Genomic DNA, 16,347 nt, shown 5'->3' on the forward strand with positions numbered 1-16,347 from the left:
GTTTTGTGCACTCGGCACAGTCCTCCAGGGACAGAGGAGGAAAAGACCGGGACAGGCACATGGGGCCACAGTGAGGGGTCTGGGTAACAGTCTACACGCAAGGAGATTACAGTGATCAGATACGACAAGTTGTTACATAAAAAATATCACAGCGATTCAGTTTTTAGAGCTTGTTTTTAAAGCATAAAATCCAAGCAGTAATAACACTTAACTCCATCTCCACCCTGGCCCAGTTACGGCTTGTTTATACACATTTCCTTGACAGGCAGCTTTGACGTGACTCACTAAATCCCTGCCAAGTATGCAGGCTGTTTCCTTCATTTGCCCTTCTCCCAGGGCAAACCCCATCTTAAAATATTTCGCTCGTGATTCTAAATGAAGCCCATAATTGAGTGTTTTCAATTTTCTAATAAAAACGCCAGGGTCCAAACCTTCAAGTCCTACTTATACCTCCAGCCCAGAGAAGGCAGCACCTGGTAAACTGCATTCTCATCTCTAGCTCCTTCTTCTCATTTGCCTCTGATTTACAATTAGGGCAAAGATTCTCCATTCTGGCTACCCCTTAGAATCTTTTAGGGGGCTTAAAAAACAAGGATACCAACTCTACCCCAGACCAATTAAATCATATCCTTGGAACAGTAGATGTGAGATTCTATAGGTTCATTATCTCTATTACCTTTGCGATCTGTCCACTTGAGCTGGCACCTAATGCAGGCCCTCATCACCTCAGTCTGCTAATTAAACGGTATTTTAATCGTTCTTTCCTTGTTTTAAAGAGTATTGGTGGTGGTGGTGGCAAACAGCAGAGAGCTGATAGTCATCGAGGGCTCACCTCATACTGGGCATAATTCTAAAATCATTATAATGCATTGGCTCATTTGGACACAATTCTTGAGATCAAGTCCTCTTCTGATTCCCATTTTAGAGACAAGAAAACCAAAGCAATGCAAGATGAAGTAATTTGGCTAAAGCTGCACCAATAGGAAGAGGCCGGGTTGGATTCAAACCCATGGTGTTAAAACACCCTCTGACACATAGATGGTTCTCCTCGGTGTCAGGTTTTGCTCCTACACACACATAATGTGTCTCAGAAGTCAGAATGAAATGCTCTGACATGAAAACTGAGAAGGGTGGTCTTCTCCCAATCTGTAGCAGCGCAAGTTAATGTTAAGGTCTTCTCCCATAAATATTTCTTAAGCTTTTGAGGGCTGTTTCTGCCCTTTAAAAAAAAATTTTTTTAAAGTAATCTCTAATACCCAATGTGGGGCTCAAACTTATAACCCGAGATCAGGAGTCACACACTCCACTAAGCCAGCCCTGCTTTTCTATATTAGAATATAGAATGTGATCATACACAATTTGCTAGAAAATTAGCCATTTTGTTATCTGGTGCAATGTGTCAACTGTTCAAACTTCTCTGCTCTGACAAAATAGGGAGCCCCTGCTCCACCACCATGCTGAATTAGTGTCTGCAGAGCACGTATTTGCACTGGATGAATGACTGGCTGTTGGAGATACAGGCATGGAACCTCGAGAGTTTAGGGATTTCATATTTTACGGGAAATAGTAAGTGAGAATGACAACCCTAATTTATCTAAAGAAAAGAGTCTATGGGGATCCTCGGGTGGCTCAGCGGTTTAGCACCTGCCTTCAGCCCTGGGCGTGATCCTGTAGTCCTGGGATCGAGTCCCACATCGGGCTCCCTGCATGGAGCCTGCTTCACCCACTGCCAATCTCTCTCTCTCTGGTCTCTCATGAATGAATAAATAAAATCTTAAAAAAAAATAAAAAGAAAGAAAGAAAGAAAAGTCTAGAAAGAATGGAAGCTTAGAGAAGGCAAAGAACTGTTAGTGTCTCAGAGTACAGGTTTCTGAAGCCATGAAAGGAGGATTCCAGGAAGCAGAGGGCTGAAAACACTGCCTGATGCCACCTGTGTTGAGAAAAAGCAGGAGCAGTGCTTGGACTCAGGCATGAGATGGCAGTTGCCAAGCTGAGCCAGGCTGCAGGGGATTACCAGGACAAATGATGTAGTGATGGAGGTGGGAGTCCTGCTCTTGTGGGAGAAACCAGGGATGAACACCACAAGGGAAATAAGATAATGCTTGCAGGAGGAGGAGGGCTGGACACAGGGCTTTTATTTTATTTTTCAGAGACGGATGGCTCTGTGCGATAGGAAGGATGGGAAGCTCAACAAGTAGCTGTGCTAGTTTTAAAGGGAACTTACTTCCTCTAATAGTAGATGGAGATTTCATTTCATTTATTTATTTTTTAAATATTTTATTTATTTATTCATGAGAGACACAGAGAGAGAGAGAGGCAGAGATGCAGGCAGAGGGAGAAGCAGGCTCCATGCAGGGAGCCCAACATGGGACTCGATCCCGGGTCTCCAGGATCACACCCCGGGCTGCAGGAGGCGCCAAACCGCTGCGCCACCGGGGCTGCCCTCATTTTATTTTTAAAATCTATTTATTTGACAGAGAGAGAGAGAGAGAGAGAGAGAGAGAGTTGAGAGAGTGAGCACAAGCAGGCAGGGCAGCAGACAGAGGGAGAGGGTGAAGCAGGCTCCCTGACGAGCAGGGAACCTGATGTGGGACTCAATCCCAGGACCCCGGGATCATGAGTCGAGCAAAAGCAGATACCCAACTGACTGAGCCACCCAGGCACCCCTAGATAGAGATTTTAGACAACATGCAGAGAGACAGTTATGTGGAGGGAGGAGAAGAGGGAGGGCCATGCTGTCTCAGGGTCCACTGGAGTGGGCTGGAAGATGCCACAGGATGGGTGGGAGGTGAACAAAGACTTGAAACAGTTAAAGAGAGATAGCTGTGCCAGGAGGGGACAGGCCAGGTTTGTGGCAGAGAGGATGTGGGATGCCAGGTCCTCCACCGTGACTGACCACTAGAGGGCATCAAGACCTCAGGCTGGGCCACGCCAAATGGGACTCTTGGGGACCAGAGAGATACCACCCGGGCCTGCTGCTGGGGCTGCTCAGGCCTTGGTGATTGACCACAGAGCCTCCCAGAGGCAGCCTGCAAGGGACAGCTGCCTGGTCACTGTTCCCTACACCGTCACTGGTCTCTCCTCGAGACGGTGAGAGATGGCTCTCCCCACCTGTCTCACCAGTGGATGACAGCGACAGTCACCTGAGAACTACACATGACATTATAAACTTCCAAGGGCTCTGCCTCCATAAGCTGCTCTCATAATTACTGGAAATCATATGGGCTCATCGAGCCTTTATTCATCTTCTATGTAGATCTTCTTTCAACTAGACTCTAAGTTTTTAATGAAAAAAGGCTGTCAGAGTATCTTAAAATGAGATGAAATAATATGTCTGGGATTAACTTTAAAGCAACCCAGGGTAGTAGGAGGGGGAGTGTGGGTAAAGGGATCAGGTGAAATTTTCCATAACAATATTTTAAACAACACCACATTGGAGCACTGGGGTGGCTCAGTCGGTTAAGCATCTGCCTTCGGCTCAGGTCGTGATCTCAGGGTCCTGGGATCAAGTCCCATGCTCCTCCCTCTGCCCTTCCTCCCTGCTCATGCTCTCTCTTTCTATCTCAAATAAACAGATAAAATCTATCTATCTATCTATCTATCTATCTATCTATCTATCTATCTATCTATCGCCATGTTTTCCCAGGTCTCCTTGTCTGTAGAATGTGTAGGTCATGCCAGTGGGGTTCCTTTTAGCTGCACCCTCTATGATTCTGAGGCTCACCATACAGTGTGTACCACCAGTTACCTTAGGGGTGTGTGGGTCTTAAAGCTAGGGATGAGGATGCCCGAGCTCCTAAGAAACGCCCTGGAAGGCAATGTCCTGGGACCATCTCATGGACATCAGTCCACTCTAAGTCCTGAGGAGGGGAGACCTGCTCGGACCCCATTGCTCCTGCCTCCCAGGACCAGCCAGATCTTCCTCCGGGGCTTAGCTGCTGCAGTGCTTGACACAAAGGCCTGAGCTGCCCTGAGCTACCCTGCTGGGGTTTTTGTTTGCACGTGTTTTAATTAATTCTTTCCTATGACATCCTATATAAAAGAGCCTCTTCAACTGCTGTTGCCTGTAGCTAGGAGGAGAAGTGGCAAGGCAGAAGGAGCTCCAGCAGAGAGAAAGGACACCACCGCTGCCCAGGTGGAAGGGCGGAAGGATTCTGAAGGCAGCGGGAAGGACCAGGGGCACCAGTCAGGGTCAGGCCAGGCGTTTCTAATCACACAGCATCCTGGTGGTACGTGTGTGTGTTCAGGTGGAAGGGGTGGAAGAGCACACAGGTAACATCACTACACCCCTGCCTGCTCAGCTCTTCACCCGAGGCACACCCCTGGGGCAACACTGCTAGACCCCATCGGCTTCGGGAAGGTGGAGGGGACGCCTGGACACCAGGTGAGGCGAGGGAGAGTATCCCTCTGGCACTTGAAGGGGAAACAGACTTACCAAGTGTGCTGGGGATGGTGACCTGGTGTCCTTGACCGTGGCACTGGAGGGGACATCGAGGAGGGGCCATTTCATCTGCAGGTACTGCACAGGGGACAGAAGACACAAGGCATCTGGTGAGCTGAGGTCCGCGAGCACTCCGAGAGGGCAGAGGAGGCCTCTGCAGTTACTACTGTTGGTTTACTGCTCCTGCACACACTCCTTCCTGGGCAGCGCCCAAATGACCATCTCTGGGGAGGGCACATGCTTATAATCACCCCCACCCCCACTAGCCCCCCCCCCTCCATCATTTTGTGGGGGACACTCACAGCAGCTCACCAACCATTGTATCCCAAGAGCCCATCGCTAAGGTCAGGTTCCCCTTGCTCCAGTCATGGGACAAGCAGGGCTCATCAAGGGACCAAGAACTCCCAGATGGTGATCTTGTCCCATTCCCATCGCTTCTAGCATCACACACAATACTACCTAAGAAATGGCCTCCAGGAGTAGCTGGGGGAGTGAATGGATAAAAACCATCTGCCCAACACTCGAAGAGTCATGAGTCATATCTATCCTTACTCAAAGATGCGGATTTAACTTCAAGCTACAGCGTTTCTTAACCTTGAAAAGATGACCCCGTACCTTACCCTGTATTATTGCAGAAAATCCAAAGCAAACAGTAAACCCTCAACATTACACACACATGCAAACACACTTTCTTGGAATAAAACGCCTCTCCTCAACCTTGGCGTGGCAGTCTTTGGCAAGGGCCTGGAAGAGAATGAGTGGGGAGGAAGTGAGGGGCCCTGGGTGAGCTCGTTTGGGGTCTGGAATCAAATGCTCATGGGTTTAGGGTCTCACTATGTCCAATGGAGGCTGTGCAACCCTGTACAAGTGTCTTAACAACTCTGAGTCTCGGTTTCTTCATCTGTAAAGCAAGGCTAGGTCAATGACTTTACTTGTTGTGAGAAGGATTAGGGACAATGTCAAGTATGGAACACAGCGCTTCACACGTGGGAGACATTTGATAAACGGCAGCTATCATTTCCATAAGCAAACCATTAGTCTTTGCCAGGGGCTAAAGCACACATGTTGTCTTAGTGTCAACACTGATACAGTGCTTCTGGGCAGCAGACCAGCTATGCAGCCTCTTCACAGAATTCTTGAGGTTACTTTGAAAATTACACCTCCAATGAGAAATGATGGCTCCAGGAAGAGTTTCAGAGAGACAGAAGTAAGTCTCTGAGTTATCCCTTGCTCTGGTCATTCAATTTCAGGGAAAAAAGAAATTGTGATTTGGTCTGGAGCTACGTATGCAGGATTGGAAAAGTAGGATGGGCAGCGCCCCTTTGCTCTTCATCAGCCACAAAAAAATGGGCTGAGAGGGGCAGGCTCTGGGCTTTCAAAACAATGTCCACAGGCAAGGATAGTAGCCATAGAACACACCTACAGAAGGCCAGTGAGTCACACACACTGCAGGTGGGATGTGCCAAGTGGGCCTGGGCCTGGCTGTGGGAGGCGTGGGAAGTGGGAAGCCTATAAAGAACAGTCTCCACTCCGGGCCCTCGGGTATGTACCCCTCTCCCGCTCCCCGCTGCCATATTGACTACAATTCTGTTCCTGCCTCTGCTGACCCTTTCCACCCCCACTCATCCCTTACCCTGCCCAGAGCCAACACTTCCTAGATGAATTAACTGGGATTTCAATGCCTTTGGCAAGTTAAAAGGACTGGGCAAACACTGGAATCATTAGTTAAAACTCATTTCCTCAGTGAATAACCTGTGTGCCACGCGAGCAGTTTCCAAAGCCTTTTCACATATGTAAACTGGTTTCATCTTCACAGCAACCCTGCTGTTACAAGTAGGGGTAACTGTCCCAAGTTTTCAGAGGAGCTAATGGAGGTAAACACAGGGTGACTAGCCCAACTTTATGGGAGTGCTGCCGCTGAGGTCCCTTGACTTCAAACCTCACACCGTTCACTGCAACATGAGTCAGAACGCTTCCCTCTTGAAACCGTGTCCCCACCCCAGCTTTTTCTTTGCTCGAATGGATTTTTCTCTCTCCCTTTCTGGCTTGCACAGGGCTGGCCACCTCAGAGCTGAAGGAATATATACACATCAACATTCTCCTATAGGGATGTTTCTCTAGAAGCAACAACCTGCACATTTGTTTATTTTTGGAAGTTGAACTACAATCACGAATACCACATGCTCAAGTGTTCCAAATCCACCCCCAACATGAAACAGAGTAGGAGGGTTCCCGAAACCCACCAACTCTACCAGCATCTGGTTTCCTAGTTGGGAGTCCTAAAGACACACGCTGAACATCTTCAGCCTTGTTGGCTTACCAGAGATGTTCTCAGATAAGAACCCATCTGAATCCTAGTTTGGGAAAGAACATTATCTGCTGACCTCTGGGGTCGTGAGCCAGAGCTGGCTTATGGAGTCTAGTGCAGGGTTTCTCAGCTGTGACACTACTGGCATTTTGGGCTGAGTATTGTGCGGGCTGTCCTGTGCACTGCAGGATGTGTAGTAGCTTCCCTAGCCTCTACCTACCAAATGCCAGTAGCTCCCATTCTCCTGCCTATTTGTGAAAACCAAAAATGTCCCCAGACTGCCAAACGTCCCTCAGTGAGAATCACTGCTCTAGAGGCTGGAGAGCTGGTACTCCTAGACTATGAGCTGCATGAGGGTTTGCCTTCGGGCTGGGGCTCTTGAGGTGTAAACATGCAGAGACACACATACTCAGAGCAAGTGCTTTTAGTAATAGCTACTTGTTTTCGATTGTCTATCACACACTTGATGTCTGATCTACCCACTGCCCGGAATTCCAGTGGGTGGAAGAGACAACACTGTCCTCTTTTCTCTGTAGGGTTCCCTCTCACTCAATGACTTTAACTGAGACTTGGAAGCTTAGAGGTAGGTGAAAACCTTTAGCCTTATCCAGCACTGAAGCCTGGCTCCACAGAGATCCGTCAGACATTTGGAGAGAGCAGTTCTGGTCCAGAACTGTTCCTGCTGCAGCCAATGGGGGTGGGGTGGAAGGCACCAAGGTGCAGGTGTGCTTGTGCACAAGTAAGGATTCATTCTGGGAGGCGGGAAGATGAAGGATTGTCTCCTTCCTCTTTCTACTTTCCTGCCTTTTTAAGATTTTGAAACAAGTGATGAGGGGGGGAGGGGTAGACCTATAAAAAGACATTGGAGCCCACTGTAGCTTAACTATCAAATGACTCTGGATCGCAATTCTGAAGAAAGGAGCATTCAAAACAGATAGCTGAGCTTCCCAGAACCATGAATCCAGACAGCAGGAGCCAGCAGCACCCCTGTAATCCTCTCCCACCTCAGCACCAGAAATGTGGAGGTGGCTGGGCAATTCAGAATTCCCGGGTCGGGCCTAACCCAATGTTTAGTGGCAATAAAATTCTCTTTGTCTGCACTTTTTATCTGAAGCCAGCCCCACAAATTACCATGGGGCCAGCTATCAGTGGGATCATGTCCTTGGGGATTAAGACAGGTGTGGTTAAGCCTACAGTCTTCACATGGTAGTGCCATGTGGGCAAATTAAAAATTCAGGTTTCTCCAAGCTTAGTATAGGTTCCATCCCACTGATTATACCTGGCTCCTGACCAGTGCATCATGCTCAGGCTGCAGCATAGTGGAGATGGTCTGGCTACCTCCCTGCCTTATGTAAAATACAGAACCTGTGTGGCATCAATGCAACTGATGGCCAAGCAATAGCAATGGCTGGCGCTCATGAGATGCTGTCTATAAGTACTCTCTTCTGATGCTCAGAAACAGAAAGAAAAAACCAGTCCTCAGGCACCTGGGTGGTTCAGTCGGTTAAGTATCTGTCTTTGGCTCAGGCCATGATCCCAGGGTTCTGGGATCCAGCCTCCAAACAGGCTCTGCTCAGTGGAATCTTCTTCTTCCTCTCACTCCGCCCCCCCCCCATCTCTGTCTCTCAAATAAATAAATAAAATCTTTTTTTAAAAAAAGAAAGAAAGAACCAGATCCAAATGGCGAGTATTACCACTCTTGATTTACATATGCTGCTTATTATGCTACTGTATGACTGAGACCTGACAGAGACACAGTTCCCTACTCTTATGGGATCTAGAAAACTCTTTCTGGGGATTGGCGTTCCATAGAACACAATTGGGGAGCTGACACTATTGTAGTTCCCAGTTAAGTAGACTGAGGCTATGGTTTAGAACCTGTCTTTATTAAGGAAGGACGGTTCTGTTCATACTTTTAAATCGTTTTCCTTGAACAGTTGTTGAACTCTCCCAGAGCCACCAAAATGGTCATGTGCTCTCTCTTATTTGACTCAGCTGTAATGTGTATACAGTGATGGATTTTTCTTACACGAAAGCACTCTTGCATTTCCCAGGTAAACCTTGGTTTGGTGATGGTTGCCTGTTCATTCTTGCTCTGTATTGTGGAATGCTAACCACGAGTGTCTTAAGACTTTTAGTTTTCCATTCATTCCTAAGGAAGAGTGAACAAAGGTTTTCCTTTTTGTGATATCTTTATCAAGTGTTGCTATCCGTGTTATCTTGGCTTTATGATTTATAAGGGGGGGGTGCACCTCTTTTCCTTCATGCTCTGGCTCCCTTTCTGCTTCTTGGCCCCTCCTCAGTGGCCTCCTTGGGGTGAATGCTTGGCCAGGTGGGCTATTTCCATTCGACTCGGGCCCAGGGAAGGGTGCCTCTGAAGGGTGCTCTAACCAGACAGGCAGAACCCCCTTTCCTGCAGGGCGGTGGAGAATCGTTCCTACAGGATCCCTGCTTAGCTTGAAGACTCTGCAGCAGATTAATTGCAGCTGTGCCCTGGAATTTCCCCAACATACAAATCTTCATGATGTAAAACAGCTGGGAGGAAATCCCAGCATGCCCCGTACAGAGGCAGAACTGCCAATGAGCTACGGAGATTAACCCTCCACCTCCCAGAAGGCAGCAACGCGCCCCCCCCTCCCACCCACCCCTGGGCCAAATCTGCCCCTTCCAAGCTTGCAGTGGTGCGGACAGGACTCTACAGGACTCTGGGTAACGCCCACATTCTCCCCATTCACATGTTCTCACAGAAAACCCTTTAGGCAGGGCCCAGGCAAGAGAGGAAGCAAAGCTTCATGTTACAGAATCAACAGCGGTGCTCCCAGAAGGGGTGCACTACATTTAGAAGGATGGAAACTAGTCATCTCCAAAAGCTTCCCAGGTGAGAACATCCCACCCCACAGAATTCCTTCCGTTTCTTGGTGATAGCGACAGGCCAGCAGCACAAGGAAGGGCCTTTCCTCAAACTTTCCTGTCCCGCGGTTTCTGTGCTACCACAGCAGAAGCCTCTCAGTTTAGATGACCACTCTTTCCTGCCTCTCAGGTCCCCAGTGATAAACAGACACTCTGGAACCCCAAAGCCAGAGCCCCTCGAATAGAGAAGAGGGGTCCCCCAGACCTCCATCTTAGGAAATCATATGGTGCATGCAGCCACCCAGGAAGACAGGATAGAAACCCAAGCCCACAGGCAGACAGCTATCCACCACACAGTGACAAGGACATTGGGCAAAATGCAATATTTTAACACAAAGAATCGTATTATAAATGAAAACTTACGAACCAGTGATCAATTGCTCTTTACATTCTGCCACAGTTGGGGATGTAATCATTCCTCATCGGGACTACTGCAAGGGCTCCCCAAATTCTCTAAGAGTTTAGCTTCTAAAAACTAACTCATGGGACACCTGGGTGGCTCAGTGGTTGAGCATCTGCCTTCGGCTCAGGGCGTGATCCTGGGTCCCGGGATCGAGTCCCATATCGAGCTCCCTGCAAGGAGCCTCCTTCTCCCTCTGCCTCTGTCCCTCTCTCTCTCTGTGGGTTTCTCATGAATAAAATCTTTTAAAAAATTTAAAAATAATAAAAACTAACTCATCAGGGGGTGCCTGGATGGCTCAGTCAGTAGGGCAAGCGATCCTTCATCTCAGGGTCATGAGTTTGAGTCCCACTTTGGGCATGAAGCCTGCTTAAACAAAACACCAAAACAAAATCCAACTAACTCATCAGATCTCCTCCTTGCTTAAAATCTTTTCCTGGTTGGCTGCTGGGGGCCAAGGGATAAAGTCCTCAACTCCCCAGGAATTTGGGGCCAACCTATACCTTCTAGTTTCAACCCTCCCGGCTCCCCTATCCATCTACCCCCTAGCACCCTCTCAACCTCCCTTCCCCCACCTCGACACCAACTGCACTTCAGTTTCTACTACTACACTCTGTGCCATTTGCTCGGCTGCTCTCCAGCCTGGAGTATCCTTTACTCAAAGGAAACTCTAACCCCTTCTTCAAAACCCTGTCCCAAGGTCACCTTCCCAGCTCCCCACAAAGTGCCAGTCACTCTCACCTCTGGGCTTCAGCTGTTCCCATGGCACTCGTCATGCTGTGTTGTTGTTATCCATTTACAAATGCTTTCTATCCTTTGGACCATAAGGTCCTCAAGGGTCACATCCACATCCCCACTTTCTCGCCGAGGAGACAGCATTCATGATGCATCCAGCCCCTGTCCCATGTTAAACCTTAAGTACTTATCAACCTCCTAAGCCCTAGGTTCCACATCTCTAACACTGGGTTGTCCAGTCTTTTCTGAATCCTTTAGAGATGTGGAACACACATAACAGAGCTCCTTTCACTCTTGAGTGATTGGCTCTCCGGTTAATTGGCCTACTATCGCCAAGAATTTGTAAATGCAGCTTGGAGGCTGTGACACCCAACCCTGCCAGTTCCTGGAGGCCTGTTAAAGATCCTCTATCTTCTGTCAAAATGGACAGAAGTTGATCTAAATTTGAAAGTCTACCAACATTGAGCAATGGGCTCATTAGTGGGGAGACAGAAATGCTCTCCCAACTAAGAACAAATGTTTCGTTTCAGGAAATCACTGAAGATAAAGTGAAAGTATTTAGAACTGGTTTCCAAACATGATGAATTAGACAATGTTCTGGGAGAAGTATAAAAAGCAAAGTTTATACTCTTATGCCTTATTTTCTTTGCTAAAGATGAGTAGTTTCTACACTCGCTTAGTTTTGTGGGTGGCACTAAATCCCAAACACACAATCACCTTCTTTGTTTTGCTCATGTGTAGAAGGTGGAGTTCCTTCTTAAGTTTTTGTTAATAGGTGAGTTGTTACAAATAAATCCAAAATGTCTTAATACAAGCTACTTTTCATGAAATAAGACATATATAATTTTCCTTGGAAAAGTTATTTAGAACCACATTTCTGCAGTGTTTTAAACCAACAAAATAACTTTTTCTCTGAAGCACCTGTCACAGCATTTAGGTCAGCAAATATTTTTGGAGCCCCTCCTTTGCATTGGCAGTGGAGGGGCTCTAAAAATATTTCATGACTGAAGAGTAAACTCAAAAATAAGAGTGGATTGGTTAAGTTTCAGTGTTCCCATAAACACCTATTCCCTGCCCATTCTGTCAAATAATTCCCTTCTTTCCTGGATGTTCTTCAACTATTCTCTTCCTCTTCCAACTCGGAGAATCTGGCAATTCTGCAAACCAGACTTGACCAAAAGTTGGTTTTGCATTTGCCTTTGGCTCAGGTCATGACCCCAGGCTCCTAGGATCGGGTGCCTGTGGGGAGCCTGCTTCTCCCTCTGCCTATGTCTCTTTTATTTGAAAGAGAGAGAAACAGCTCGGAGGGTGGGAGGCAGAGGGAGAGAATCTTTAAGCAGACTCCCTGGAGCCTAACAGAGGGCTTGATCCCATGACCTGAGATCATGCCCTGAGCCAAGACCAAGAGTCAGATGCCCAACCGACTGACCCACCAGGGTGCCGCTTGATCATTTCACCTTTAAAATGGGGGTATTTTACTTCAGTGGCCTGCAGGCAGGGGCCTGGACCAGATGGCCTCCCATGGAAGAAAAACATGAAATGTCTGTCTAAACCACAGTGGGTTCCCAAGAGTGGAGACTGCATGGAGGTACTGAAGAAACAGACTCTGGAGTCCTCACTGGCCTCTGCTCACAAGCTGGACCTGAGGAGGCTACCCATCTTTCAGCATCTCTAGTTTCTCATTTGTAACATGGGAATAATAGCAGCTACCATCTGGAAGAATTTTTTTTATCTAGTGCAGAAGTCACTTGGGAAAGGACCAGGCACAGGGCTGAGCACCCGATGAGCTCTCAGGAAATATGTGTGTAGTCATTAAAATTTAAAGTTACTTTTCTCAAAGAGCCTATTACCTGCACATTCCCCAGGGACAGGGAAGAGCTAATTAAGAGAGTCGACCACTCACTCATCTCTGGGTGCTACATGTGGAGAAGTCCTGCTCAGTGGTTTGCTAGTGAATGTGTGATGACCAGCTCTCCAAGCAAAAACCCAAACACAAACCCCGCTCTGCAGCAGTTGCCGGTATCGCAGTGCAAATATTCCCACCACAGCTGATTCCAAGCTACCACAGTGAGTCCCTGACAGCAGGGTTGGGGAGAGGAGCTGATGATTGGTGGGGTAGCAACTGGCTCTGGCACACATTGCCCACAGGCAGGGGCTGAGGGGGGCTCTGGCTTGCTGGGGCTGTTGGCTCTGTTCACAGACCCTGGAAGGCCGATGCATGCGGTCCTTGGCTAACGTGGGCCCAGCCCAAGGTCTGGATGCAGGGTTGGGCCCTCTAGCAAGGCAGATCTCTCTGTGTGCTCTTTTCAGAAGGCACAGGGAAACTCTGCCCCTAGAGCACTGGGCATCCAAAACAAAGTCAAAGCTACACAAATCGCTACTGGGTCCTCATTTCTGAAGCTTAGAACTACAGGCCTTCTCCATCTAGGCAGCCTCTCACACTGGCTGTGATCTTGGGGTCGGCTTGGCCTGGGCAGTTTCTGTTCTCACTGCTGGACACATATGGTGACATAGTCACCATAGGGCAGCTTTGTAGGAAGTGGCCTTGGACACCTGGCCCTCCTTTCCCTCAGCTGAACCCAGCCTGCTCCCTCTTCCTCTCCCTTCTGCCTTGGGCCGTGTCATGGCCATGTCTGGTCTATACTGACAACACTCCCCTTTTCAGGTACGATCATCTATCCCGGCCCCCACTGTGGGCTCAGACTTGGCCAAAGAGCCTAGGCCCCTGCACAGAGCTTTGTGCCCTATTCTCTGGCCTGCACATATGCACCCCCACCTTGCTCACCTAGCACCATACTAGAGCGGATTTATTCTGTGGAATGGCTCCATGGTATCCACTGTACAGAAATGCTGTAATCTACAAAACAGTCCATATTCACAGACATGTAAGTGCTTCCCAGTCTTTGCTGCAGTGAATATCCTCGAACACTCATCATATGCTCACGTATTAACACAGCTGTAGATTACTTTCGCAGCTGGGAGAAGAGCTGCCAGGTCAAAGGTTTAGGTTTTGAGAAGTATTATCAAATTTCTCAGTCTACACTGTTACCAGTAACATAAAAAAGAGCTTATAGCCTTGCCCACAGGGTCATCAAACATACTGATCTTTGCCAAACTGACAGGTGAAAAACGGTAGCTCCTTATACCAATTTGCATTTCTCCTGCTGTGAGTGAGGCTGGGAATTGTCACATGTATAGGTAATGATCTGAAGGACAGGCAAAAGATGTATGTGGCCAAGAGGAAGTAGACTTACCACCTCCGGAGCGGGGGTGGGGGTGGGGGTGGGGGTGGGGGGGTGGGGAGGAGGGAAGGTATGGCAACTGCCAGGGCAATGGCAGCCTTGGTGAGCTGTGCAGGAGAAGGATCTCCGTGGCTCCTCAAGAGTTACAAAGCATGGTGCAACCTCTACTGCATTGCCCATCTGAAGAAGGGCTGATCTGAGGGCATAGCCTGTGGGGTGGATGACTGTGGAAGTGGGGGGCAGGAAGCTGCCACTGCTGCTTGGAGCTTAGTGGGCAGGGGAGCTGGTGCATGGCCATCTCCCTGCTTCCCTTCCAGTCCTTCTGCTGGCTGGCTGCTCCCCTTCCTCACCACCTTCCCATCCATGCCTCAGCACTCAGTGGTCTGGCTTTTGTTCCAGTCTCTATCACTGCAAGGGCATTGAGGACTTGAGAAAGAGAGGTAGCTTTGTATCTACCAAACCCTGCAGGCCTCCTGCAGACCCCATATTATTTGGCAGATCTAGGGGAACATGTTTCCCACCCGGAAGCCCTCCCCTCCCTTACCTCCTATGGTCTCGAGCTCTGTGTACCCTAAGGTTGATTCACCTGTATCGACCTGAATAAAAGTCTCCCATGAACTGTTTAGGGAGAAAAGCCAGTTAAAGAACCTGGAAGGACAGTTACCAAAATGGCATCACTGGGTTTTAGAATTTCGGGCAACTTCCTTACTTTCTTCTTTGCATTTTTCTTATCCCTTTGAAATTTTTACAATGACCATGTGCTGTATCATAGCAAGAGTAAGCAAAGCTACTAAAATGTGTCCTAGATTTAATTTTCTTTCCCCAGCCCGTCTTCAAGATTCCCCAACTACAAACCTCAAAATCTGCCTTCATGTCTTTGCTTCTCCACCTTCTGTTAGCCAACAGCTTCCATGGGTTCTAGACCTCTTTCTAGACTGTAGGGATTCAAGACCTCCTTATCTCATGGCTGGGCTACTGCAGCAGCCTTTTTTCTGCTTCTGGTCTCCTGGCTCTGAGTCCGTTCTGCTCCAGACTCCATCTAGGGAGCACTAGGAGGTAGCCAGACAGTCTGAAGGGGGAGGTGGTGCACAAAGGTTACTATGCCCCGGACTGACACAATGTCCAGTGTCCAGCTCAAAGAATAGGGTGCTAGATCAACACCCTAATCCTCCTCCATAATGTCACTACTGCTTCTGTCTCCCCATCTCTAGTTCATCCATCACTTGCCCCTAGAGATATCTTTCTTCATTTTTAAAAAATATTTTATTTATTTAGTTGAGAGAGCATGCTCACAGAGGGAAGAGAAGCAGATGCCCTGTTGAGCAGGGAGCCCAGTGTGGGGCTCCATCCCAGGACCCTGGGATCATGACCTGAGCTGAAGGCAGACACTTAACTGAGCCACCAGGCACCCCTAGAAATACCTTTCTAAAATACAAAAACTAAGGTATTTAAAGGTAGCAGGTGGCTTCCTATTCTTATAGAACTGCCAACTTACGCAACGGATTGCAATGGAGTGAAAGCTCTGCCTGGAGCACCCCATTAATATGATGTGGGCACCTCCTACAAAAGGTATCTGTTTCTGTGCATGATATGCAATGGGAGATTTTTTTTAAGTGCTTAAATAACTAGAATGTAAGTCAGCAAATGATAGGCTCATAGAAGAGAGGGGTTGTGGCAGACAGGATTCTCACAGAAAAACTGGAAAACTTCATGCAGGAGGTGGCACGAGAGTTGGGTCACATGGGCAAGATACACTTCTGTAATCATTTTAGTTTTTAAAGCATTTTATATTAATTATCTCATGACATTTTAATGACCTCTAGATAAAGATAAGGCAGGTATCATCAACCTCACTTAAAAAAAGGGGGAAAACGAGCCTACTGGAAGCTTCTGGATTTAGAATTTCCCATGATCATAAACCAGTTGATGCCCAGTCGGCACTAAGAAACAGACCTTTGGACTTTTATGGTATGACTCAAAGGGTACAAGAGCATGCTTTTGGTCTTCTAGAAGCTCCAATCTCACCTTGGAATTTTGGGGTAGCAAATACAGAGCATGAAGGCTGCCCATGGTGGACATGGCTAACAGATCATAGCATTCTTCATTATATTTGTTATGTGAAGACCTCAGAATCCTTAACCTAATACACCAGGCAGCCACTAACAGTTGATTAAAGTTGATCTTGGAGGTGCAGTCTATTTATTTGGTCTGACTTATGCTTCAAGGTAGATATAGATATTTTGACTATTACGAAGAGAGGGTAAGACCAGGCCTCAGGAATATTTGTCTCTAGGCTGGCATAATGAGGAAC

The 16,347-nt window shown here is 47.9% G+C and overlaps 1 protein-coding gene across 1 annotated transcript in view; it reads right to left on the reverse strand.

The window, feature by feature from the left end:
* Positions 1 to 16,347, reverse strand: part of TCF7L1 (transcription factor 7 like 1) — a 160,775-nt gene that overhangs the window by 15,589 nt on the left and 128,839 nt on the right. The window contains exon 4 of the mRNA XM_055327240.1: positions 4,436 to 4,519. Within this exon, the coding sequence (XP_055183215.1) occupies positions 4,436 to 4,519 (84 nt within the window). The remainder of the gene's footprint in view (positions 1 to 4,435; positions 4,520 to 16,347) is intronic.

The sequence above is a fragment of the Nyctereutes procyonoides genome, unplaced genomic scaffold, assembly GCF_905146905.1.
Source record: "Nyctereutes procyonoides isolate TBG_1078 unplaced genomic scaffold, NYPRO_anot_genome, whole genome shotgun sequence".
Lineage (NCBI taxonomy): Eukaryota > Metazoa > Chordata > Mammalia > Carnivora > Canidae > Nyctereutes > Nyctereutes procyonoides.